Source organism: Eurosta solidaginis, chromosome 5, assembly GCF_040869045.1.
Source record: "Eurosta solidaginis isolate ZX-2024a chromosome 5, ASM4086904v1, whole genome shotgun sequence".
Classification (NCBI taxonomy): Eukaryota; Metazoa; Arthropoda; class Insecta; order Diptera; family Tephritidae; genus Eurosta; species Eurosta solidaginis.
This window is the reverse complement of record NC_090323.1, coordinates 72970444-72997611: the sequence shown is the minus strand read 5'-3', so window position 1 is coordinate 72997611 and position 27168 is coordinate 72970444. Positions and strand designations below refer to the sequence as shown.

Below are 27168 nucleotides of genomic sequence, written 5' to 3'. Positions count from 1 at the left end.
TAGACGAAGTGAAGCTATTAAAAACATCGAAGTAGCCCGACAGGCATGGAAGATTAGATTCGACGCGAAGCATAGTGTCACGGATATTAACATCACTAAGTTATACCATCACTAAGCGATGCCAAGGCCACGATAAGCAGAATTTACGTCAATAATCAAATCATGTATACACATATATAAGGCAGCCGAAATATGTCACACACAGATGCATTTACTTATACGCCTATGTATGTGCGAGAGACTGTAAACTACAAACATTCACATCAATAATTCAATCATTATGTATCTACATAAACGAATAAATGAGTGCGTCTACACATATGTACGTATACGAGCAGCGGAGCGGCAATGCACAAATACATGCATATATCTTATCTGAGTTGTCACAAGAGAGAGCAATAATTTGTGCACGTAGTTGTGGCTGGCGATTTTGTAGCCGAAACTAACTAGTAAATGGAAATCGAAGAGCCTAGAAGTATGCAGCGTAAACTATAAAAGCGGGGCAGGCGAGTAAGAAGTAATTCAGTTTGAGTTGAGCTATCAATCACGCGATCTGGCGGCCAATAGTAGAGTTTCATTTGAGTTATCAATCAGTTTGGTTATTAAGCCAGCGAGTAGCAAAGTATAAGTGTTATTGTGAAGTACTTTAATAAAGGCCATTTTTCCATTGTTCAATATTGGAGTTATTTATTCAACAGTTTAGCGATACGAACTTAGCAGAGGGTTGCAAATAAAATGATTTGCAGCAAATTCGTTACAATTGGTGTCAGAAGTGGGATTGTTGAATAAATTCCAGAGGACAACAAGGACATGGCAAAGTTCAGTGAATTGAAGATCCAGCAACAGAAGAAGGAGTTGGAGAGCCGTGGATTGAATACAACCGGCATTAAACTCGAACTTTAGGCACGACTACGAGAGGCAATGGAAGGAATTGACGTGGAAGAGTATGACTTTCATCTTGATGGCGAGGAAACAACAAAAATGTAAGAGACAGTTACGCAGACAGTTACGAGCACAGACTTCAACATGATTTTGGCTGCAATATCTGCTCAAACATCGACAGTGGCTTCTCAACTGGAATCGCAAAAGACAGATATAACATCTCAACTGGAATCTCAACTGGAAGAACAAAAGATAAGTATGGCATCTCAACTAGAATCCCAGGAGAACCGTATAACATCCAAAATGGAATCCCAAGAGACACGAATAACATCAAAGATCGAAGCACAAGAAACGCGTATTTCAGAAATGTCGACACAGATTACATCAAAGATGGAAACACAACTGAAAGAACAAGAGGCACGCATAACAGTACAACTCGAAGCGCAGGAGGCGCGTATATCATCAAAACTCGAAGCGCGTATGGACGATAAAATAACGCAGTTTGAGGAAAAAATCGAAGCCGAGGTGGATGCTTTGAGAGGTCGTATACAGGAATTGCAACTTAATCGGCCGGCTGTTTCAGCGAGTACTACGAAGGTAAAAACTCCATCTTTTGACGGCTCTGTTCCTTTCCAGGTCTTCAAGCTACATTTTGAGAAGACCGCAGCAGTGAACAACTGGAATGGGGAAGATAAAGTTGCTGCACTCTTCATGGCGTTGAAAGGGCCTGCAGCTGAGATTTTACAAACCATTCCAGAGAGTGAACGGAACTGTTATGAAGCATTGATGGGCGCTCTAGAGAGGCGATACGGAACTGAGCATAGGAGACAGATATACCAAATGGAGTTGCTGAACCGCTTCCAGAGGCCTGGTGAAACATTGCAAGAGTTTGCGTCGGATATTGAAAGGCTAGCACATTTAGCGAATGCGGACGCAGCCGTGGAATACACTGAAAGGGTAAAAATTCAGAGCTTCATAAATGGCATACGAGATGCGGAAACGAAGCGGGCTACATACGCAAACCCAAAGCCAACATTCGCAGAAACGGTGTCACAAGCCCTGATTCCGGAAACAGCGTCGCTTCTGTGTAAGCCAGTTTTCAAAGCACGCCGTGTGGAAGTAGAAAGGCCAGAGTGGGTAAACGCAATATTGGAGGCGCTGAAAGGATCGCAAAAGCGGAGTGAAAAAGTTATCAAATGCTTCAAATGCGGGAAGTCCGGTCACATTGCACGTCATTGCGATCTTGGCCTTAATAGTTCCAACAATGTGGGTGGGCGTAAACGCAAAGCTGGAGGAGATGAGCAAGAGCGAGTAAGAGGTAGAGAGCTAGATCCAGCTATTGAATGCCCTGTGATATATGTGTCGAAAATTGGTAGAAAATCGAGCAGTCTTACCGTCAGAGGGAATGTGGATGGCAACGAACGAATACTGACTGTAGATACGGGCGCATCTCATTCCTTGATCCGATCTGACTTGGTCAACAGGAGAGTAAAACCGTTACCTGGAGCAAAGTTGCGTACGGTCACTGGCGAGTATAACCAAGTTCAGGGAGAAGTGATATGTGAAGTATTGATTGGGAAGGTCATGGTTCTACACAAATTTGTTGTGGCGGAGATTGTTGATGAAGTTATATTGGGAGTGGATTTCTTGGTTGACCATGACATCAAGATCGATATGCAGAGAAGGGTGATGCGTTATGAGAACCAAGATGTGCCACTTAAATTTAGTTTGGAAAAAGGGTTCAGCAGTAATCGGGTACTGGTGGAGAAGACTCGACGAAGGCCACGAAATTCAAAGGTAAAGGTTGATGGAACAAATGGGCCAAACAAATCAAAACCGAAGGTACCTGTGAGAGACACTGGCATTGAAAAGCCCTAACGGACGTACTAAAACGAAGAAAGAATGCAAGGGTGGTTTCAAGCCAAGGCACACTACTGTTGTGAAGCGTCGGAACGATACTGATTATGCAAAGCAAATCCGTCCAGCGCAAGCTCTGCGAAGTAGTTCTTCGTTGGCCGAGCAACAGAGTGCGAGGGAACGATCGAGGATAATGAGTAGTAAGATGAAACACAGGTACGACAAGGAAAATAATTCGGAAGGTTTCCGGGAGGGAAATTTGGTACTGTTATACAACCCTCACCGGCGGAAAGGTGTTCCATCCAAATTTCGGTGCAGTTGGGAAGGCCCGTACAAGGTTGTGAAGAAGATCAGTGATATCATCTACCGCATACAAAGCATTGAGAAACCACGGAGTAGAAGAGTGGTACATATGGCGATGCTAGCAGCGTTTAGATCGAGAGATTTGTCTGATCGGGACGATCAGACTTAGGTGGAGGGCAGTGTCACGGATATTAACATCACTAAGTTATACCATCACTAAGCGATGCCAAGGCCACGATAAGCAGTATTTACGTCAATAATCAAATCATGTATACACATATATAAGGAAGCCGAAAGATGTCACACACAGATGCATTTACTTATACGCCTATGTATGCGCGAGAGACTGTAAACTGCAAACATTCACATCAATAATTCAATCATTATGTATCTACATAAACGAATAAATAATTGCGTCTACACATATGTACGTATACGAGCAGCGGAGCGGCAATGCACAAATACATGCATATATCTTACCTGAGTTGTCACAAGAGAGAGCAATAATTTGTGCACGTAGTTGTGGCTGGCGATTTTGTAGCCGAAATTAACTAGTAAATGGAAATCGAAGAGCCTAGAAGTATGCAGCGTAAACTATAAAAGCGGGGCAGGCGAGTAAGAAGTAATTCAGTTTGAGTTGAGCTATTAATCAGTTTGATTAAGCACGCGATCTGGCGGCCAATAGTAGAGTTTCATTTGAGTTATCAATCAGTTTGGTTATTAAGCCAGCGAGTAGCAAAGTATAAGTGTTATTGTGAAGTACTTTAATAAAGGCAATTTTTCCATTATTTAATATTGGAGTTATTTATTCAACAGTTTAGCGATACGAACTTAGCGGAGGGTTGCAAATAAAAGGATTTGTAGCAAATTCGTTACAATAGTAAACCCATTCCATATAAGGAAGGAGATCTGGTCCTACTTGAAGCACCACCACCAAGCACGGGTGAGTCAGGAAAACTTCAGCAAAAGTTTAAGGGGCCATACTGCGTGAAGAAAGTCTTGAGGTATGACAGATATGTGGTCGAAGATGTGGACGGAAGACAATGTACTCAGCGGCGATATAGTACTGTTGCCTCTTCAGACAAAATGAAACCGTGTTGTGCCTTGTTTCCTGAAATCGATGTTACCGGTGATTCTGAAGAAGATGGCGACACCGAATGAACTCATGTTGAGAGGAGAGGCCGAGCTGTCATCACTACATAGCTGCCATCACTATTGCTAGCTACTTTATTTTCTATTCTTTTTGTTAACTTTATTTCTATGTGTTCATCTCTCTCATTTGACTCTCTCTAAAAATGTATATATCCATAATTCATTTTAAAAAAGACAAGGTTTGAATCATTTTCTGTAAACGTATATAATTTAATTGAAGTCGAGAACTTGAATAAAGATTTATATTTCATGTTAATTAAAATCTGTCTTGGTGTGACAGTATTATATATCTAAGTATTTAGGTATGTTTTATTTATTCCCTCCCTTATGTTTTAGACTTTCTTCATAACTGATTTCATATGGTTTCGAACAAACTTAGATGAAGATTAGATAAAACAAGTAAGGAAGGCTAAGTTCGGGTGTAACCGAACATTACATACTCAGTTGAGAGCTATGGAGACAAAATAAGGGAAATCACCATGTAGGAAAATGGACCTAGGGTAACCCTGGAATGTGGTTGTATGACATGTGTATCAAATGGAAGGTATTAAAGAGTATTTTAAGAGAGAGTAGGCCATAGTTCTATTGATGGACGCCATTTAGGGATATCGCCATAAAGGTGGACCAGGGCTGACTCTAGAATTTGTTTGTACGATATGGGTATCAAATGAAAGGTGTTACTGAGCATTTTAAGAGGGAGTGGGCCTTAGGTCTATCGGTGGACGCCTTTTCGAGATATCGCCATTAAGGTGGACTAGGGGTGACTCTAGAATGTGTTTGTACGATATGGGTATCAAATGAAAGGTGGTAATGAGTATTTTAAAAGGAAATGGGCTTTAGTTCTATAGGTGAACGCCTTTTCGAGAAATCGCCATAAAGGTGGACCAGGGGTGACTCTAGAATATGTTTGTACGATATGGGTATTGAATGAAAGCTGTTAATGAGTATTTTGAAAAGGAGTGATCCTTAGTTCCATAGGTCGACGCCGTTTCGAGATATCGCCATAAAGGTGGACCAGGGGTGTCTCTAGAATGTGTTTGTACGATATGGGAATCAAATGAAAGGTGTTACTGAGCATTTTAAGAGGGAGTGGGCATTAGGTCTATAGGTGGACGCCTTTTCCAGATATCGCCATTAGGGTGGGCCAGGGGTGACTCTAGAATGTTTGTACGATATGGGTATCAAACGAAAAGTGTTACTGAGCATTTTAAGAGGGAGTGGGCATTAGGTCTATAGGTGGACGCCTTTTCGAAATGTCGCCATTAGGGTGGGCCAGGGGTGACTCTAGAATGTGTTTGTATGATATGGGTATCAAATGAAAGATGGTAATGAGTATTTTAAAAGGGAGTAATCCTTAGTTCTATAGGTGGACGGACGCCTTTTCGAGATATCGCCATAAAGGTAGACCAAGGGTGACTCTAGAATGTGTGTACGATATGGGTATCAAACGAAAGGTGTTACTGAGCATTTTAAGAGGGAGTGCGCATGAGGTCTATAGGTGGACGCGTTTTCGAGATATCGTCATTAGGGTGGGCAGGGGTGACTCTAAAATGTGTTTGTACGATATGGGTATCAAACGAAAGGTGTTACTGAGCATTTTAAGAGGGAGTGGGCATTAGGTCTATAGGTGGACGCTTTTTCGAGAAATCGCCATTAGGGTGGGCCAGGGGTGACTCTAGGATGTTTGTACGATATGGGTATCAAACGAAAGGTGTTACTGACATTTTAAGAGGGAGTGGGCATTAGGTCTATAGGTGGACGCCTTTTCGAGATATCGCCATTAGGGTGGGCCAGAGGTGACTCTAGAATGTGTTTGTACGATATGGGTATCAAATGAAAGGTGGTAATGAGTATTTTAAAAGGGAGTAATCCTTAGTTCAATAGGTGGACGCCTTTTCGAGATATCGCCATAAAGGTGGACCAAGGGTGACTCTAGAATGTTTGTACGATATGGGTATCAAACGAAAGGTGTTACTGAGCATTTCAAGAGAGAGAGTGGGCATTAGGTCTATAGGTGGACGCCTTTTCGAGATATTGCCATTAGGGTGGGCCAGGGGTGACTCTAGAATGTTTGTACGATATGGGTATGAAACGAAAGGTTTTACTGAGCATTTTAAGAGGGAGTGGACATTAGGTCTATAGGTGGACGCCTTTTCGAGATATCGCCATTAGGGTGGGCCAGGGGTGACTCTAGAATGTTTGTACGATATGGGTATCAAACGAAAGGTGTTACTGAGCATTTTAAGAGGGAGTGGACATTAGGTCTATAGGTGGACGCCTTTTCGAGATACCGCCATTAGGGTGGGCCAGGGGTGACTCTAGAATGTTTGTACGATATGGGTATCAAACGAAAGGTGTTACTGAGCATTTTAATAGGGAGTGGGCATTAGGTCTATAGGTGGACGCCTTTTCGAGATATCGCTATTAGGGTGGGCCAGGGGTGACTCTAGAATGTTTGTACGATATGGGTATCAAACGAAAGGTGTTACTGAGCATTTTAATAGGGAGTGGGGATTAGGTCTATAGGTGGACGTCTTTTCGAGATATCGCCATTAGGGTGGGCCAGGGGTGACTCTAGAATGTGTTTGTACGTTATGGATATCAAATTAAAGGTATTAATGAGGGTTTTAAAAGCGAGTGGCCCTTAGATGTATATGTGAAGGCGTTCTCGGGATATCGACCAAAATGTGGACCAGGTGATCCAGAAAATCATCTGTCGGGTACTGCTAATTTATTTATATATGGAATACCACTAACAGTATTCCTGCCAAGATTCCAAGGGCTGTTGATTTCGCCTTGTAGAACTTTTTCATTTTCTTTTACTTAATATGGTAGGTGTCACACCCATTTTACAAAGTTTTTTCCAAAGTTATATTTTGCGTCAATAAACCAATCCAGTTACAATGTTTCATCCCTTTTTTCGTATTTGGTATAGAATTATGGCATTTTTTTATTTTTCGTAATTTTCGATATCGATAAAGTGGACGTGGTTATGGTCGGATTTCGGCCATTTTTTACATCGAGATAAAGTGAGTTCAGATATGTACGTGTGCTAAGTTTAGTAAAGATATATCGATTTTTGCTCAAGTTATTGTGTTAACGGCCGAGCGGAAGGACAGACGGTGGACTGTGTATAAAAACTGGGCGTGGCTTCAACCGATTTCGCCCTTTTTCACAGAAAACAGTTATCGTCCTAGGAGCCAAGCCTCTACCAAATTTCACAAGGATTGGTTAATTTTTGTTCCACTTATGGCATTAAAAGCATCCTAGACAAATTAAATGAAAAAGGGCGGAGCCACGCCCATTTTGAAATTTTCTTTTATTTTTGTAATTTGTTGCACCACATCATTACTGGAGTTGAATGTTGGCATAATTTACTTATATGCTGTAAAGATATTAACTTTTCTTTTAAAATTTGAATTTAAAAAAAATTTTTTTTAAAAAGTGGGCGTGGTCGTTCTCCGATTTTGCTAATTTTTATTAAGCAGACATAAAGTAATAAGGGTAATGTTCCTGCCAAATTTCATCATGATATCTTTAACGAATTACAGCTTGCAAAACTTCTAAATTACCTTCATTTAAAAGTGGGCGGTGCCACGCCCAATGGCCAAAATTTTACTAGTTTTCTATTCTGCGTCATAAGCTCAACTCACCTACCAAGTTTCATCGCTTAATGCGTATTTGGTAATGAATTATCGCACTTTTTTGATTTTTCGAAATTTTCGATATCGAAAAATTGGGCGTGGTTATTGTCCGATATCGTTCATTTTAAATAGAGATCTGAGATGAGTGCCCAGGAACATATATACCAAATTTCATGAAGATACCTCAAAATTTACTCAAGTTATCGTGTTAAAGGACAGACGGACGGACGGACGGACGGACATGGCTCAATCAAATTTTTTTTCGATCCTGATTATTTTGATATATGGAAGTCTATATCTATATCGATTCCTTTATATATGTACAACCAACCGTTATCCAATCAAACTTAATATACTCTGTGAGCTCTGCTCAACTGAGTATAAAAACGCACTCGTAGATATATATTTTTCTTATTTCTCTTTTCACGAGGCTACGCGTCATAGACGCGTATTAGACGCTGCAGGTGAAATCTGTACGCTTTGATGTCGAACCCATGTAGAGAGCTGCGGACGAGGCGTCGGCTGCATGGTAGCTACAAAGCATGAAAATTTGATGTAGCTAGGCGTACAGCAATGTTGGTCGCTAGGCGTAAAAACGCCTAGGAAAGAGCAAGAAAAAGATGTTTGTTCACAATTTTTCGTTTGCAAACTTGTGTGCTGTGCTATAAATATATATTGAAAACTTTCCTTTTTAATTTTATACACAATCAACTTTTGTATAATAGCAATTATACAGCATAAATTAATTTGTTTAATTTTTTTAGAAATATTCTCTTTGTAGCGACGCTTGGAAGTAGCTACGTATGCAGATCTTGAAGCGGAGAAGAATTGTAGCTACCTACATGAAATATCTTGTACGCGTCTATGACGCGTAGCCTCATATGTGCATCTTGCCTTAGTGTTTTAACTTTGAAGTTTTACAAATGTTTGATTTCTGAAAATTCGACCCTGCTTAGATTATTTGTAGCTATCCTTTTGAGCCTTTACTCTCTAAAGTTTTCTTTACAGGTACTTATAATTTATGTACTTGTATCTATGTTTTTATGCGCTGGGCTATTTAAAAGCCACAAACTTTCCTATTCATGCATACCAAATAATAAATTTTGTCTCTAATCTCAAATCTTAAATCTGAGTACTCCAATGCGTCTCAAACAAGCGTTGACAGCGTTCTTAAGATAAAATGGAAATCTTTATCAGGCTTTAGCTACCTCCAAAATTTACAAGACTTACTTTCCTCAACCCATCTTAAGCATGATATTAATCAAATGGCTTCGAAATGCCCTTACATTCAAGATGAAAAATTATTTTTAAAACACGCTTCTGCAAATCATATTCAGATATGTATAACATTTTTTGCGACCTTTGAAAATTTTTGTTCTGTTATATGTTTATAGCATATGGCTTTGGTTTTCTTTCCTACTGGGATAAAAGCAAACAGCTGTTTGATAGCTTTTGTTGTCAAAGAGCGCTCTTAGAGAGCTACTAAATGCTGTGCACGATAAATTTACTCATCATTTGCTGCACAAAGTTAGTGGCTTTTCGTCATTGTTTACTATATAGTTTGGCAACTTAAATAGACGTTTTGTTGCGAATAGAGTGGAAGGCAGTGGACTAGGCAGTCGAATGTCATATAATGAAAGAATGGTGTTCGGAGTCTTTTCAAAGTTAAAAAAAAAAATCATAAAAGCTTTAATAAAAATAAAACTATTGTTTTAATAACAACAAAAACGCCTTATATATTCTATATACATAAATTCGTAAGGATTGTCTCACTTTAGTATTTGAGTTAAATAATCTAAAGTTTGTTTTTGAAACTGAGTCGAGAACTGTGCGTGTGAATGTGCGAATTTTCACCGATCAGCTGTTAGTTGCGCTACTTGGTAAAATTTACAATGCTTTTCGTGTTCAGCGTTTCTTGGTTGCTTTTGGTTTTCCATTTTTGGGTGGTAAAATAAATTGGTTTCGTAAAAGTACAGAATGAGAAGCTGACGAATAGTGACTTGAAAATAATACGTATATAATTTGGTGATATAAAATTTTAGTAGATATACAATCAGTCGTTACATTATTGTACAAGGATACATGCAATTAACATTTAGAAACAGAAACATGACGACTTTTGTTAATGGTGTGCGTGGACTTTTCCGTCGGCATCCTTTTCTCGCCAACAGCGTCATCTACGGCAGCTTATATGTCGGCGCGGAGTATTCTCAACAATATTTGGTTAAGCGTGTGCTGGTAAATAAATGTTTTATTGTTGGTGTTGTTTTCTAAATGTACATTATAGATTTTCTCAACATTGTAAAACTTATTTTTAGAACTCGAAGAAGTCCCTATTTAAAAAGACCACTCAGTCCAAATAAATTTCAAAACCTAAGTGCCTATAGATTACCACTGTTGTAATAACAGGTCCTCTTAACTTATTTATGTAATGGTACACGGTTAAAAATGTAAGCCTAAAACTAACGTTTTTTCGCACTATCAACCTAATGTGACGAAAGAAAAATTTGATTCAAAATTAAAATTTTACCGGCTTAGGTGAAAAAGGAGGCGCACAGTGGGATGGATTGAGATTCTAGATGAACAAAAGTTATCCCTTATTGTCGACTGCTGATATCGAATGCCGGTAGATTAAAGAAGTATATATGTATTGTGTTTTTTACTATAAAGTACAAAAAATTGTTAGAAACTATTTAAACTGCGATTAATTTATGTCCAGGGAAATCGTCAAAAGTTGGGAATAATTGGTAAAACACAGAAGTGTTATTTCACTTTAATTATTTGCCAAAGTATGAAAAATTAATATTTTAAACTTAGTGGATATATAGTACATTTCTTCTTATTTTTTTTTGGTATTCTCTTTTTCTTATTTTCTTTTTGCAAATGGTTATCACCAGATTCACCGGTTCGTATGCAAATGCATATTTTTGTTTGAAAGATTAACACATCCCTCATATGTTTTGAAAATTTGCATACTCTGGAAATTTTTGCATATATATTAAGTATACACAGAACATAACTACTGATAAGTTTGCTTTTTGTTGTCATTCAGTTGTCAATAATTGAGTATGATACGAGTAGTGTTGTGTTAATGACATTTGTTATCGACGCGCTATCGATTTGAATTTATCAGTTTATTACCGACGAGCTATCAAAGTTTCATCGGTTTGTTATATATAGCAACTTTATCGACGACTCATTGGTTTGTTATTAAACATATGCTGAAAATAATTTATCAAGTCAATTATAAATCTATAGCCACTCTATAATAAGCCGATAACAAACCAATAACGACCCGATGACTCAACAACAACAATCCAATAACAAACCGATAACTCGATGTTGGTAGCGATACTACGGATAACTCGTCGATATCGGTTATAACGAAAACGAGCTAATGGAGATCTTCTCAAAAAGTCACGAAATAGTCCTTAACTATTGCCGGCATAGTTCCCATAAAAGTTTCAAAGCATTTACGAAATAATTCGGAAATAGTCCAAATTCGAAATGGCCCCGCAGGTATGCGAACTAGTTCCTACAACATTACGTTTCGACTCGAACTTTCGAGGTTTTGAATTCGATGCAGAATGATGACAAAGATAATCCGAAAAGATTACTAATGAATACGAAATTGTTCCTAATAGATTCCCATCTCACCCCTTAGCTGGTCAAGAAATACATAGTTTCGCAAATGGCCTTAATCATTATGGATAAGACAAGTGTGTTATCTTCGGCATAGACGTCAAAATTACAAATAGAATGGATCACCTGATTTTTAAAGTGACTATTGTGGCTTAATTTTTTTTTTTTTATTGTGGCTTCATCCTGTATCTCTTTCTATCACCCGCTGAAGATAGCCGGCCGTATGGCCCGCCGTATTGAATGTCCTGTCAAAATGCTAAAAAGTTGAACATCCTGTCAGGCAGTTGATGGATAAGATATCACACTTCTTTTATCCACAATGGCCTAAATCATAGACCTACAATTTGCATGGTACTCACGAATTCTTATTACGGGCATACATTTTACGCTTTTCTGGCCTACTTATTTATATATATATTTTACATATTCAATTTGCATAGAAATCCGAGCTCTGGTAATCGCCAAAAAAGTCAACCTTATAACCAAGACTTCGTGAATACTCCAAAGAAAACCAAAATTTAAAAACTTCTACAATGAAGTACCAATTTTATAAAACATCGATATTGAATTTCCCCAAACACACACATACATACACTTACATATATAAATATACACAACACTTTTTCTTTGCATACAGCCGGAGAACAATGCGGATATCGATTATGCCATAATAGGTCGGTATGCCGTGATGGGCACAGCCGTATACGCTCCATCACTCTATGCGTGGTTTGTTTGATAATTATTTCAATTTCCTTCAATTATTTATTTGTTTATTTATATTATTCATTGACAAGTTGGAAATTTTCTACATAACCAAATAGTTCAAAGTTTGAGCCTAAATTTGGAACTTTTTTGTACTACATACATATGTATATGAGCAAACCAAATTTGTTTTAAAATTTAGATTATAACGGTTTTCATGAATATCTGTGCTCACAGCTAAGTTTCGGTTTTAAACTAAAAAAACCACCCTTGCAGTTGAAAAAAAAATTAATAAGAATCTAGTCGGCGGTGCCAAGTGCTTTACCCTCAGAGTTATCACACCTGTATAAAAAAACAAATCACAACACTTAAAATATGTATATTGCATAATGCTGTGAAATGGAATCCATTCTATTTAGATATTTAAAACTTTTAAAGATTTTAGACTTATTTAGGCAAAACACAAGTCTCTTATTCACCGTATGTGCTATGCTTTAATCAAGTTTTATGTACATATACATGAATACGACCATCTTGTGAAATGCCCAATTGTTCAAATAAGTTAAAAATTTGAACCGTATGAAATTAAAAAAAGGTAGTAAAGGAGGAGGTTTTCAATATATTTATTTATTTACTTATTCTCGATTCAATTAGTGTTAGTCACTTCAGATTATAATTTCAATAATATTACAATTTTTATATAAAAACAAAATAACTTTATTTACTTAAACAATAGTTTAACAATTAATTGTGTAGACAAAAAATTATCAAATTTAAAAGAAAAGTAGTTTGGGTAGTTTACGAGCTAAAATATTTCTGTAGCTCACGCTTAAATGTGTTCTAGGGTTGCCAGATTTTTATTTCGGATTCCCGGGACAAAGGTCAAATTTGAGCCAATAATTTTGATTTTTAAAAATTTCCCGGGATATTTGAAAAATAAGAAACACCTATATATTTGCATGGGTTGCTCATTTCGGCGAAATAATTTTTAGATAGAATTAAACTTTCTAAACTCATTTATTTATAACAAATATTTGTATGAAACAGGCTAACAATTAATACGTTTACTGTGTTTAGTGCGAATTCAATATTCTATGGATTAATTTTACTAAGGTTATTTTAAAACACAACACTTCCCATGCAAAATGAATATTTAGGTGTGCGATCAAACATTGACAATATTTAGAACCACAGTAGGTGTTAGAAAGTATAGTTTATTGAGTAATTTGCAAACCTTTGTCAGCTGTTTTTTGTTCAGGAAATTCGGTTGCTCCATATAAACTTCTTCGCGTAAACCACTTTGCAAAAACGCTGTGATTGCGTCCATCTGTTCGATTTTCATATTGTATTTTACAGCAAGCGCTAGTAAAAGTCTAATTGAAGTATATCGAACTACCGGGGAATACATATGTTTCCGTGTAATCTACGCCATTGCGTTGACTACAACCCTTTACCACCAATGTAGCCTTATACCGAACTCCGCCAATTTCATTCTGCTTGGTCCCATTTACATTTAATTGTCTTTTTACCCACAGGAAGATCAACGAGAACCCATGTTTTATTTTCTTCTAAGGAGTTCAGTTCACTCTGCATTGCTTCCAGCCAAAACTCTTTCTCGGGACATGTTAAAGCTTCTTCAATTGTCAATGGACCATCGTCCCCACATTAGTACCAACTAAACAGACAGAGTTATACTTTTGTCTCAATCTGTCTGAACGTCGAAGTTGAACTTGCTTATTTGGACTAAATCTTTCTGTCTGATTTCTTAGCTGCTCATCCACCACTTCATTATCATTCTCCTTGACGTTAATGCTCACCTGCTCATCCCCCACTTCATTATCATCACCGAAGGCAGATGAAAAAGATTCTTCAGCAAAAGGTTGTTCACAATTCATTTCGGTTTCAACTGTTCCTTCAGAAAACTCCTCTTGATTGGACGACGACAGTATTTTCCATAGGAATTCGAATCCAACTTAGAATTCGACTCCCTTCACCGTGATGGAAAGTTTCTTCATAAAAAATTACATCTCGGCTGGCATCAACTTTCTTTGTAATTGGATTCATAACTCTATATCCTTTAGAGTCTTCTGCATATCCAATAAAAATTTGCTCTTCTGGCTTATAGTCCCACTTCTGGTGTTTCTGTTTAGGAATATGAACAAGAGCAAGACAGCCAAAAACTTTCAAATTTGATAAGTCAGGTTTCTTACCTTGCCATAGTTCTCCCGGGGTACAAGCCAGAATAGTATGTGGAGATCTGTTAACCAAATACGCAGCAGTGTTGACAGCCTCAGCCCAAAATTGCTTCGGTAAATTCCCTTGTGCCAACATAGATTTAGCCTTCTCCACCAGCGTCCGATTCATCCGCTCCGCAACCCCATTTTGCTCAGGGTTGTATGCAACGGTAGTTTGATGTTGAATACCTGTTCTCTTTAATTCTTCGCTCAGTTCGTTGCTCAAATACTCCTTACCATTATCAGTTCTGAGAAATTTAATTCTGCACCCTGTTTGGTTTTCAGTTAACATCTTGAACTCCTTGAAAACTTGTGTTACATCTGATTTGGATTTGATGAACCTAACGAAAACCTTCCTCGTGAAATCATCAACAAGCGTCATAAAATATTTGCTCCCAATGAATGATGCTATTTCCATTGGACCACATAAATCGCTATGTACCAATGATAACTTTTCGTTTGTCCAATGACCTTCTTTCGGAAAAACACTTCTTCGCTGCTTCGCCTTCGCACACGGAATACATACACCAGGAATTTTTTCTGATGTGAAATCAACGCCATGAACCATGCCGCTTCTTAATAAACCGATTGCGTTGGAATTTAGATGTCCAAGGCGCTTGGGCCATAATTCGTACGAGGCCGTAGCTTTTGCTGTCATTGCGTTATTAATGCGCCATGTTGTACATTGAAGCTTATACATACCATTTACCTTTTCAGCTACGCCTACAACTTTCCCTTTTTTATTTAAAATTGTATAGCCATTGTCATCAAAAACCACTTTGTTTCCCTTAAAAACCATCTCGCTGACTGAAAGAAGATTAGTTGCAAGTTCTGGAACATGTAGAACTTTTCCGATATCAACAAACGAAACCCTTGCTTGACGTGTTAAGCCGCATACTTCCTTGGCCAATAGCTTTAGTCGTTTTGTTATTTGCCAGCTTTATTTCCTCTTTACAAATATAGGTTGTATAATTATTTAACCAATCAGATCGTCTAGTCATATGAGCAGAAGCACCACTATCAATGTACCAGCTATTCTCCTCAACAAAACCAGAAACAAAATCGGAATGGTCTTTCATATTTTTGTTTTCCTCACCGATATTTTTTGATTTTTCTTTGCGCCAATTCTTTGCAATATGTCCAATTCCATTGCAGCTGTAGCATCTTACTGTTAGAGTACGAATTATGATATACTTTGTAACAAACATTTTCTTATATATTATCAGTATTACATTGTATTTTGCGTATGTTTCTCAATTATTTATTTATTTTATTCATTACTCAATAAACTATACTTTCTAACAGTAGGGAATATTTGGCCCCTATTATGAACAAATTCGATCTTCGGCTGTGGTCGAAAGAGCTGATCGAACGAATTTTCATTCGGTATTATGACACTCATTCGATAAATTCAACCGTTCAGAAAAGCACATTCCCATCATCTGTCAAGTAAAATAAAAGCAGAATTATTTATTATTAAGAAAAAAGCTTAAGTACTGGAAGTAGCCAGAAGTATAAAACGAATGAATTTTAACGCGTAATTGTAGCTTTCCAAACACTGTAACTTTCTGAACATGTTGTTACATGTGTTAAAAACTAAACTTCATAATGGCCATAGAAGCGTTCATGGACTTGCTATCCAGTAAAGATGAATGACTGCAACAATGCACAAGAGCCAAGTCTATTCCAACCATTTTGGCAACAATTCTCAGATTTTGCGCTAGGGATTGTCTCAACTTTGCATCGGGTACGAGAATACACTCGGAATTTTTTCCACCTGTTCCTTTCTGTAAGTTCGTTTTGTTATAAACGGATTTTTTCCAATTTATAAAATTAGTCTTCCAAGCAGTTGTTTTGTATTCACCTATACGTAGGGTTCTTAAGTTATATTGACTTAATTATTTTTATTTAACTTTGTTATTATGTTACTTTGAACTTTATAATTTTAATATGTTTTACAATATTTTAATTTTCAATATTGATTTTACTATTTTCAAAAAATTTCATTATTATTCAATTTTGCATCATGAAAATATAAAATTTGCTTTTAAATAATTTTTGTGTGGATAATAATTTTAATAAAAATAAAGCATCCTAAACTATATACGATTAATACAAATAGTTTGAAATTACTATTAGGTAGCAAAAAGTAGAGCATAAACACAAAAAACTTACATTTCAAACAATTCTCTTCTAATTCGATACAGCGTCGACAACAAATTTCTATTCGCTTCAAAATTAGATACACAACGAAAATTTCGACAGAGATTAGATGTCATAATACCAATTTTTAATCCATTTTCGATGTTCGATAGCCAGGGAAGATCGAAGATGGAAAAATGCTCATAATAGGGGCCTTTCTTCTTTACAGAGTTGCATGCAATATGCTAATGACCCGAATACAATCGAAGCCGCAAATATGGCCATGTTTCCTAGCAGATTATAATTTATTAATTTTGATATTGTGAAAACGTCGGGACATAGCATTTCCCGGCGGGACACTTTAAAATTTGTGAAAAATACGGGATGTCCCGGCCAATACGGGACATTTGGCAACGCTAATGTGTTCATGGTAACAATCGATACTAAGTTTTGTGGAAGAGAATTTCAAAGTCCTACCGCTTGCACCATGAACTATCTTTCAGACGTCGTTGTATTGTATCTAGCTGAGATAAGTTTCAAGTTTCTCACAGATTTCGTTGCAGTTACTCTTTGGTACAGATACTTTGGTTCTTTGGTGTAGTATTTTTATGCAGAAGTATAGGTATTCGAAACTGGAGAAGCTTATCAAATGGCATGGAATAAATAGAGTCAGCAAGATGGGAAATATGATCCCTAGTCTTGATTCCTAATACATACCGTGCAATATTATTAAAGAGTACCCTTAACTTTTGCTTACACGCAAAACTACAATTTGCGAAAACTATATAATACTGACGGCATACGATATGTTTTGGGCAGTAAAAGTCGAATTCTATGTAGGAGAAGTGTTGTGAGGACCAAATAGCGCGAAGCATGCTATAAAGTTTCCCTGTGACTTTATGTGATCTTTATGTGGCTATATGACTATCCCACCTTAATAGCCTATTGAAAACTATTCCAAAGTTTTTAGCTGTGTACCCGTATTTAATACGAATGGTTTAAAATTTAAGCTCAAATTGTAACCGTGCACATAGCTACATTTTATTAATACCTCTAGTTATGCATTATTTACATATTACATATTTACTTATATATATATATAATATACTTTTTGTTTTTATCGTAACTGCATAAGCACATCTACTCATTTTTATCACAAGATTTCTTTTTTTTCAATTTGGACATTTGCATTCATTCATACCGCCCTTTTATTAGTTTTAATTGAAATTAATTTGCCTTCGAGCACCATTTTCTACTCTTTACGTTTTATTTACTATCGCACTCACTGGTGTTGCAATCACAGCGCCTATGTTGTTATCATTTAATTTTAGTTTGGGTCTTTCGTACTCATACTCTCTGTCGTTATTCATACAAATGTTTTACGACGTTGATGTAATTCTTATCATAGATACGGCAAATATTGCTACACGTGTTTTTGTTTATAAATTTAAACTGCTTTTCTCTCACCGCACTCAACTCTCTAGACGAAATTATAAGCGCACTTTGTTATTTGTTCTCAGAGTTAAACCCGTACCAGTGTTGCCAGGTTAGCCTTTTCGAGGCTAGATTTAGGCTTTTGTTTTTGCCTTTAGACTCGAAATTTTGGGTTTAGCTTCGTGACTTTTTTCTAGCCTTTTTTACTCCGAATGTATTTTTAATAATTTCTAAAATAAAATAATTTGAATAGTTCCTGTGAACACCTAATACCTAATAATATGAGTTCTCTACAAAAGATTAATTCTTTTTCTGCTGAAAATTCGTTGAAAGTTTCAAAGCCAGATGTATTTTCTTACTTTGAAAAAGAGAAGTGTAGTTATTCTTCAAGTCAAATAGCATTAATAGAGCTGCAGTGGCGAAAACTTATAACTATACAATGGAAAAATGTACACCCCACCATGGAATTTTGGTCGGAAGTCCGAGAACATAAAAATGCATTAAACGAACCTCCTTTTTTAGAACTTGTCTAATTCATATTTAGTTTTTTAGTATTACCACTCAGTAACGCGGAGGCTGAAAGAATTTTTAGTGCCATGAAAATTCTGAAAACTAAATTAAGGAACAAACTAAAAATTAAAGTGTTTAATGCGCTGCTTAATATTAGATGCTCGTTAAAACGCTTATCTAAATGTTGTAATGATTTTGAATTACCGATGATCTCATATCTATGGTAAAAAGCCAAACTTTATACGCAGACCTAAGCTCTTCTGATTCTTCAGACGGGGAATATTTTATATAAATAATTAGTTTGTAATATTTTTTTTTTGTTTGTACACATATGCAATCATTTAAAGTAATTCCATGTGCTAGTCAAGGAAAATGTGCCTGATATGTTTTGAAACAAGAAGTTATGTTTATAAGTTTTTATTTTCAAATGTGTAAACTAAAATTTAAAAAAAAATTTAATAAATTAACCAAAAAAATTTCTGGCCTTTTTTAGCTGCTTTTTTTCAAAATATAGCTTTTTCCAACCTTTTTTTTCATCACCTGGCAACATTGACCCGTACTACTTGACTGATTCAGCTTTTCATCAATCGCCAACAACTAGCAAAACTTGCTTTTAGTTAAAGCTTAAGGCACCCAGAGCTTTTTATTTGCTATAAAGTTTACCTGATTCTAAAATGTTAGTTAACATGCCTATTTAACGTATTTAAATGAGTTGGTGTTTAGAACTCTTCATGCAGTCGCTGTAATTATTTGGGCAATTCCAATGTTACGGACGCGACATTTGCGCACTTAAACCTGGATTAAATGGAACATAAGCAGCGCACTTCATACATTATATTATGTTTGAAGAGCGTTAAAACAATGCTTGGTTACACAAAAATTTTAGGGATATTAAACATTTAATTATTTATATATGACCATATTGACTTATCATAATAGAAAGGTCGGAACTTAAGTTTTGTTAAAAAGGACGTATCTCAGACATTCGATTAGTAAGGCCGTGTCTCAACGAAATCGTTGTTAAAGGCGTGCCTCAGGATGCCGATTAAAAAGGTTGTAATTGAAATACAATTTTTTTTACAGGAGAGATATGAACTAAACTTATTTTAATTCTTTTTCATAATGTTAAAGCCTTCAAATGCCAAACAGTACCATAAAAAACATATGAATCTTCATTCTGATTTACCAATTTATGACTATAGCGAATTTGAAATAAACCCGAAGTGGTTTTGACAAAAAAAATATTTTTTTCAGTTACAACCTCTTTAACTGGTTTCTGAGATACGCCTTGATTAACGACTTCGCTCAGATACGCCCTTATTAACAAAATGTCTGAGATACGTCTTAACAAAACTCTTAAGTTACGACCTATCTATTAAGATAGCCCGACATATTATGTATAATGCGGTTCGTGGAAGTGATTTTTCAATGCTTGTGAAAATATCCACAACATAGCGAAGTTTAATTGAAATTTTACTATCTTTAAACGAGAGATTGAAGGTAAAAGATTCGTAGATTTACAATACCTGAAATGTCATTTTAAATCGTTTTATACATACATATGTATATGCCAAGATACGACAACGGACGCGAGAATGAATAACACTATGTAACATGTGACAATATACCTTTCGACACTATTTTCTAAAATTAATATGCAGGAAAGAGCAGATGACGATAGAAATGAAATATGGCATAGTGATAAAATAAAATATGATGATTTTGTTTTCCAAATGATCCCCAAATGAAACCGGTAGGATCCGGAGTTATTCCCCAAAATCATCCCGAAATGACTCCCAAATTAACTTGGGAGAACCCGGAGAGAGCTTCAGAATCGACCTCGAATGATGCCGAGAAATTCCCCAAAGCTATCTTGAAATTACCCCCAAACGAACTCGAAGTGACCTCCAAATGACCCTGAAAATAACCCTGGAAGGTCCCTGCAAGTCATCCCTAAATAGCCCCCAAACGACCCTGAGTGATCTCCAAATGATTCTGAACTGACCCCGGGAGGATTCCGAGAGTCCCAAAATAATTCCAGGAAGACCACGAATGTGCCTTCGAAGGCACCTCGAAATGACACCGAAAAGATCCCGAGGAGTGCCAAAACCATCCCGAAATAACGCCCAAATGACCCCCGGTGGACCCCAAGAGAGTGCCCCAAATCAACTCGAAAGGTTTCCCAATTGACCACGGTAGGACCGCAAGGGAATCAAAATGTCATCCTCAAACTACTACAGTAGGACCCGACGGAGTGCGATAGAGTCCCCAAAATCACCCCGATATGACGCTTAAATGACCCAGCAAGACCCCAAGAGAGTCCTCCAAGTCATTCCGAAGACCCGGGAAGATTCCCAGAAAAATCCCGAAATTAGCCCCACATTTCCCTGGGGGGATCCTGAGGAAGTCACCAAAACCATTCCGAAATGATTCCCAAATGTCCCTGGCAATAGCTTCAGTAAGTGCGAGTTTCAAAATGTGCACTTGTTTTTGTATAGTTTGTATGAAAGAAAAGAATCGCCCAGTCGATTGCGCATAACGTCCAGTGACCACACCGTACACACTACTGCATATAGACTATATGTATATATCGATTTAACATGCGCCTAAAGATTTTTCACATTAAATCTGCATGCTTGGAATATCGAACACTACCTTAGGGGCAAAAACACTTCGGTCCTGGAGTGGGTAGTGCCTGCCTTGGTGATTGATACCAAGATCGAATGGGCAGTAAAGATGGTTTCTAATTTTAAGTCGTCGCGCCCATATGGTATATTCCCTGCCGTGATACAAATCTCGAGTAGAGCGACCGTGGGATGGCTTAAAACAATATTGGATGGGTGCATAAGACTGAATCATGTACTCAACTATTAGAAAACTGCACGTGTCGTTTTCTCACCAAAGACGGAGAAGATCAGTCATATGTATCCCAAAGGCTACAGATGCTTTAGCTTACATCATTTCTGCTCAAACCTTTGAGAGGCTGATATATGGGTATAAAAAGCTCAACACGGATGAAAAACTGTGGTCAAAAAAACAACATGTGTACACTAAAGGCAAGTCGGTAGACACGGCACTGCATATGGTGACTATAAACATAGAGCAATCCTTCGAGTATAAGGATTACTCCTTAGGAGTCTTCTTGGAGCTAAGCAGACGATAATCATCCAGCCCTAACCAGATAGATCGGCTGCAAACACAATTACTGGAAAAGGGAAAAGCGAAATAATTTTCTGTATGCCCGTTTGTAAAAGCGACAAGAAACACCAACTGCGAAGTTGTCTAGATTGCTCAACAAAACTTTTCATCATAAGCTCAGGCTTCTTTTATAAAACTAATCATTCATTCATTCATTTTTATTCATTATTTTCTTGTGCAATCTTAAATTTATACAATCATAAAACAGAAGTATACTTATGTAAATAAAATTTGCAAAAGATAACGCAAATGTTAAAATGCACATGAACGTCTTACACTTATATATATGCATTATATAATATTGAAATACAGCTCTAAATATATGTATGTATAGTAGGGTGGATAAATTTTTTTTGCATCAAAGGCTCATCACGATAATGGTAATTAGGGCGATTTCAATCATTTTTGACCAAAAAACCATAAGTCTAAAATAAGTTTGAAGTCAGCAAGTTTTTTACCTATTTTTTTAAAATATGACTCATTTTTTAGGACAGCTGTACTGAAAACTGCAAAAATGTTCATCTGGAGTTTTAAAATAACCATTTTTTTGCCTATATGGAATAAAATCGATATATGCTGTACAGGAATTTCAACGCTGAAAATTGGAGGCTATTTAATTGAAATTGCATTATGAGAAAGCCAAATTTCGTGGATTTTCGCAACAATGTTATAGGCCCAAATAGTCATATCGCGATATGTATCTGCTAGTTTTTTGGGTCACTACAAATTGACCCGCCCTAATTTATATGCATTATTTAAAACATTGTAGAAACCTCAAGAATGCAGCTTCCGTGGTGCATGGATAAAGCTATAGGAAATTCGTGCACATATTAACTGGCTACGCACTGCTTAGTGATTTTAGTTGTAAATTCTTATTCTACCAAGAAAATGCTTAAATTTTATGTTTTTCTTAAAATCGAAACTAGGTACAAATGGTTGGATGGCACATTTCCGGGGACTGCCAGACGGATCATCGTTAAGAAACTGGCTATCGATCAATTTGTGTTAACGCCTTACTTGCTGACCGTTTTCTATACAGGTAGGTCATTTATTGCCAAGTACATAAATTGAAGACTACAGTTCCAGAAAAGTGTATAGATAAAAAACGACAAGAAACGAGGGCTCTCTTTGCGATTATATGCAGATATGTACCTATTCCTTTTTCGACTTTATTACGTTCGCGATATGTTCTCCATACAAACTTTTTTCGCAAACTTGAAGTCTACTTTTAGGCATGTTAGGCACTTAATAACTTCATGTAGGTCGGTTCGGCAGACCATGCATGTTCGAAATAAAATTATATTGAACTAATAAAACAAAACCAGACGTTAATTATCGTAACGAAATGATATCGTTTCGTTGGTTAAGCATGCCTGAACAAAACTTTTAAGCTGAAAGGAATTATATCGACTACTCTATCTGCTACACAACTCCAAACCCAATTTGAGAAAGTGTGAAAATAACGCATTGAATGCAGCAGCTGAAACACTTGGTATTTTTACCTTTATGTAAGAATGTCTGGGAAATAAAAACCAAAATGAAAAATCTGTCTATAATCGTTAATTATATAAATAAGTAGATTTCCCATATACATTTTTCCCCTCGATAATCGGTAAATATGAACAAATTTTATAGATGCGGATTTTTTTTCATAGAAAAAGTTCCACTTCTAGAGTGTAATCTCTAATTGGAAGCACTAAAAGAGCATATTTCAAAATTTGGCCACTAAGGTCTTTGTTAACATTACTTTTACTTATCTAATTCACGAACTCTTGTTTGGGTATGTGATGTAATTTTCTTCATGCATTTAAACAATGATATTTCAGCAATTCGCGGCAAACTAAAATATAGAAAACTTAGTTATTGCAAAAGCGCACAGAAATATTCTATATTTTTGGAGATAAGTCGTGTTTTTTTGGTGACGTGTAAAAATGTCAATGGGGTTAATGTAAATTTTTTTATAAGGCGTATGAGTACATTTTTTGCTTTTAATGAAATAGAAAGATTCGCCCCAATGGAGCTAATCATGTTTAAAATTTCCTACTTTACCTGATAAATGCACTTTTTGATCAGTTTGCAATTAGCATAGTACTTATAACAACAAATCTGGCGAAAAATGCCAAATCTTTTGGTAAAAGATATTAATATTCGAGAATTTCAGGTATGGCTATTATGGAACGCGCTGAAGACCCCTTTAAGGAATTACGCGAGAAGTTCATGCCAACATTTGCACGTTCCTGTATGTTTTGGCTGCCTGCACAAACTGTGAATTTTGTGTTGGTGCCACCAAGATTTCGTATCATTTACATGGGAATTTGTGGCTTTTTGTGGGTTAATATACTGTGCTGGATCAAAAGACAAAGAAATGAACTGAAAACAGAGGAGGAAGTGAATATGAGCGCTCACTAACTGGGAAAGTCGGATTAAAATGAACTTATAAACATGTGAAAAGAGGCTTAATTTCGTTAGTTCATGTGCGAAATATTTTATTTCGTTTTTATTTATTTTAGTAAAAGCAAACATTAAGAGAGTCGAAAAATAACTAGATAATTAAGCTCTGCTTGCATTAAAAATTAAAAATATTTTAAATCAAGTCTTGTTCGAAAAATATGCAACGAATACCTAATATCAAATGACTTAGTTAAATAAAAATACTTCAACATTAAACGCATTTTACTCTCAACATTAATCAATTCTTCGCAAAACTTCAGACGGTAAGTATGCCTGTCAATTTCACTAGCAAAACTGAGACTTTCCGATCCCTTTTTGATGACTAAAATAAGACCAAAAGCTGTAAATATTCTACAACTAGCCCAGTATCGAGTACGGTATGCTTGTATTGACGTTTTGTTTAAGGAAGACATAATTTGTTACCAGAACTCGCTACTCGTTGGTAGAATGAAAGCGGTGAGGAGGAAAGCGGAGCGGAAGGAGGAAGCGGACTTGCTTTGTGCAGTCCTTCTGCCATTTTAAAAATTTCAAGTTTGTTTATTTCTTTTGTTGAGTTTGAAGGAGTGCACTTTATTTTTAATGAATAAAAAAAATATTTAATATAAATAAAAAAAAAATGTGAAAATGTTGCATGTAAGGAGTGGCCTTATACGAGTATAAACAGGATTCACAACTCCAGAGAGGAGTTGCCGAGAATAAGAAATAAAACCTTTTGTGTTTGAATAAAACCTACACGGTTAAAGGTTTGAGTTTTTATATGAAACACTTATGTAATGCATATATCGCCCGTTTTATTGTAAACTAATGTAATCCAAAATTTTAATTCTTCGAGATTTAGAGAAACCGCACAATAGCCAACTTCTAATGGCAAAGATTACCGGCCCATTGGTGTTTGAATTTAATTTTTGTAATGACGCTTTATGAAACAAAAAAAAAATAATTAAAAAAAAAAATGTTTAAGTTAAACGGTTTCATTGAAAACAATACCTACATGAAGTATTAATAATACTAAATCCTAGAAAATAATTAGGTAGGTCCTAGGTACTAGTCATCACACTCCTCATCAATCTAGGCAGACAATTAAATAAAAGCGTTGGGCGCGTGAAATTTCTAAAACTGTGGGGAGTAGCATAACCTGATTAGGGTTCAGTTGGTCTTATATATGACTACCAATAAAAATTTGACGCGTCCAACGCTTTTATTTAATTGTCTGATGAACGCCCTAGATTGATGAGGAGTGTCTAATATAACTGTATGTAATATTTGTTTCAAATATGAGCGAATCGGACATCATAGGTCGCTTTCTATTCATGTATGTATTATATGTTCCAAATATGGACCAAATCGGACCACAAATACGATTTTTTGAATATCTCAATTTTTGCGCAACCTAGCGGCGATTTTTTCATAGGTCGCTTTCTATTCTTTTATGTATTATGTGTTCCAAATATGAGCCAAATCGGACCACAAATGAAATTTTTGTGAATATCCCGATCCTTGCGCCACCTAGCGGCGATTTTTTCTTATTATTGCATTGTCATCATGTTCTGAATTATATACCAAGTTTCAAGTTTGTAGCTTATCGAGAAGTTACTTAAAATTGTACGCCGCTACGGGACTATTGGTGAAGCGTATAAAAATTCTGATAAACTTTTGATTTCATTGAGGAGTAAATCTTTTATTTTACCTATCACAATCGGCCGTTTGGAGAATGACATCACCGGCGGAAACTGGTATTGTGTACGTTACTGGTGCACCTTGAACATTGACAGAAATTGAAAATGTTTGTGTTGACGGTGGTTGATACTAGTGATGGCGATTTTGAGCTATCAGTGAAAATAGATATGGCTATTTTTGAATCGCGGCTATTTTTTATAGCTATAGCGATCACTTTATTTTAACAAGCGATTCTATATAGAAGATATGATGGGCGATAGAGCGATTTGAGCTATCAGTGAATACAGATATGGCTATTTTTTACAGCGAATCTGAAATTATTTGTTTACTTGGATATAAAAAAAATGAATTTTAAGTTTGTTTACCGAAGTAGATTGAATGTTATACATTCATTTAATTTAGTATACAGAATATATGAACCAAAATTGGAATAAAAAGAAAAAAATATGTACCTTTTATTATAAACTGATGTAATATGAAATTCTAATTTTCTGAGATGTTGTGATATATATTATTAACTGGCTGACGACAATATGTTCAGACTCGTATTACACTCTATGAGGTGGGTTTGGTCAAAGGCTGAGGTATGCTCAAGTCAATCCAGAGTCGGATGGAGGTCCCACTTCCCCCACCTAAATAAATACACAGTAAATTAGTGTTTTGATTTCGAACACACACACACACGCGGCTCTCGGGCTAAAATATCCACAACCTTGAATCTAGAAGAGAGAGAGAGAGAGGTTCACTAAGTAGTATCGCTTATATTATAATCCAAGGACGACGGCTCTCCGCAGAGAGAGAGATAGAGTACTAGCTAGCGGTAGCCGAGATGGTGGAGACGACGGTGGCTCTCGCTAAGGGGTGCTAACGGCGGTAGTAGTGACGGCGGTAGTTAGGATCACGCCCAGGGAGAGAGTACTGGATGACGGTGGCTCTCACCAAATAGCTATGACAACGGGTGGCTAGGCTTCGGGATGGGATGTCCGTGGATCGGGATCGCGATGATGATGGTACCTACGGCGAAGTGTGTCTGGTGTATTCCGGTCAATCAGTTTATTCATAGGTAACTATGAACATGTTGGGAATTATGCTCGCATTGTCGCGCACAGCGCGCCACGAATGTAAATTCCCAAGCATTGTGCGTTCACCATCGCTGGCTTCCTTTGTGCTTGCGCGATGGTTGTTGGGCCGGTATGTATGTATATATGTATGTCAGTACATACACTACTAGGGGTGGGCAGTAAATGGAAAATATGATGTTAGGGGTGGGCGCTAAATAGGAAATAGATATTGTGGCGTAGCATTTGCTACGTTACAGTCCCCCTCCTACTTCGGCGGAC

General features: G+C 36.7%; 1 protein-coding gene across 1 annotated transcript; it reads left to right on the top strand.

Annotated features, from left to right (window-relative positions):
- The first annotated feature begins 9740 nt into the window (after positions 1-9740).
- LOC137251970 (mpv17-like protein) lies at positions 9741-24371 on the top strand. Its single transcript, XM_067787052.1, has 4 exons — positions 9741-10076; positions 12118-12206; positions 22627-22739; positions 23862-24371. Exons 1-4 carry the CDS (start codon positions 9921-9923, stop codon positions 24107-24109), a joined length of 606 nt encoding a protein of 201 aa, XP_067643153.1. The 5' UTR covers positions 9741-9920; the 3' UTR covers positions 24110-24371.
- The last annotated feature ends 2797 nt before the right edge of the window (positions 24372-27168 follow it).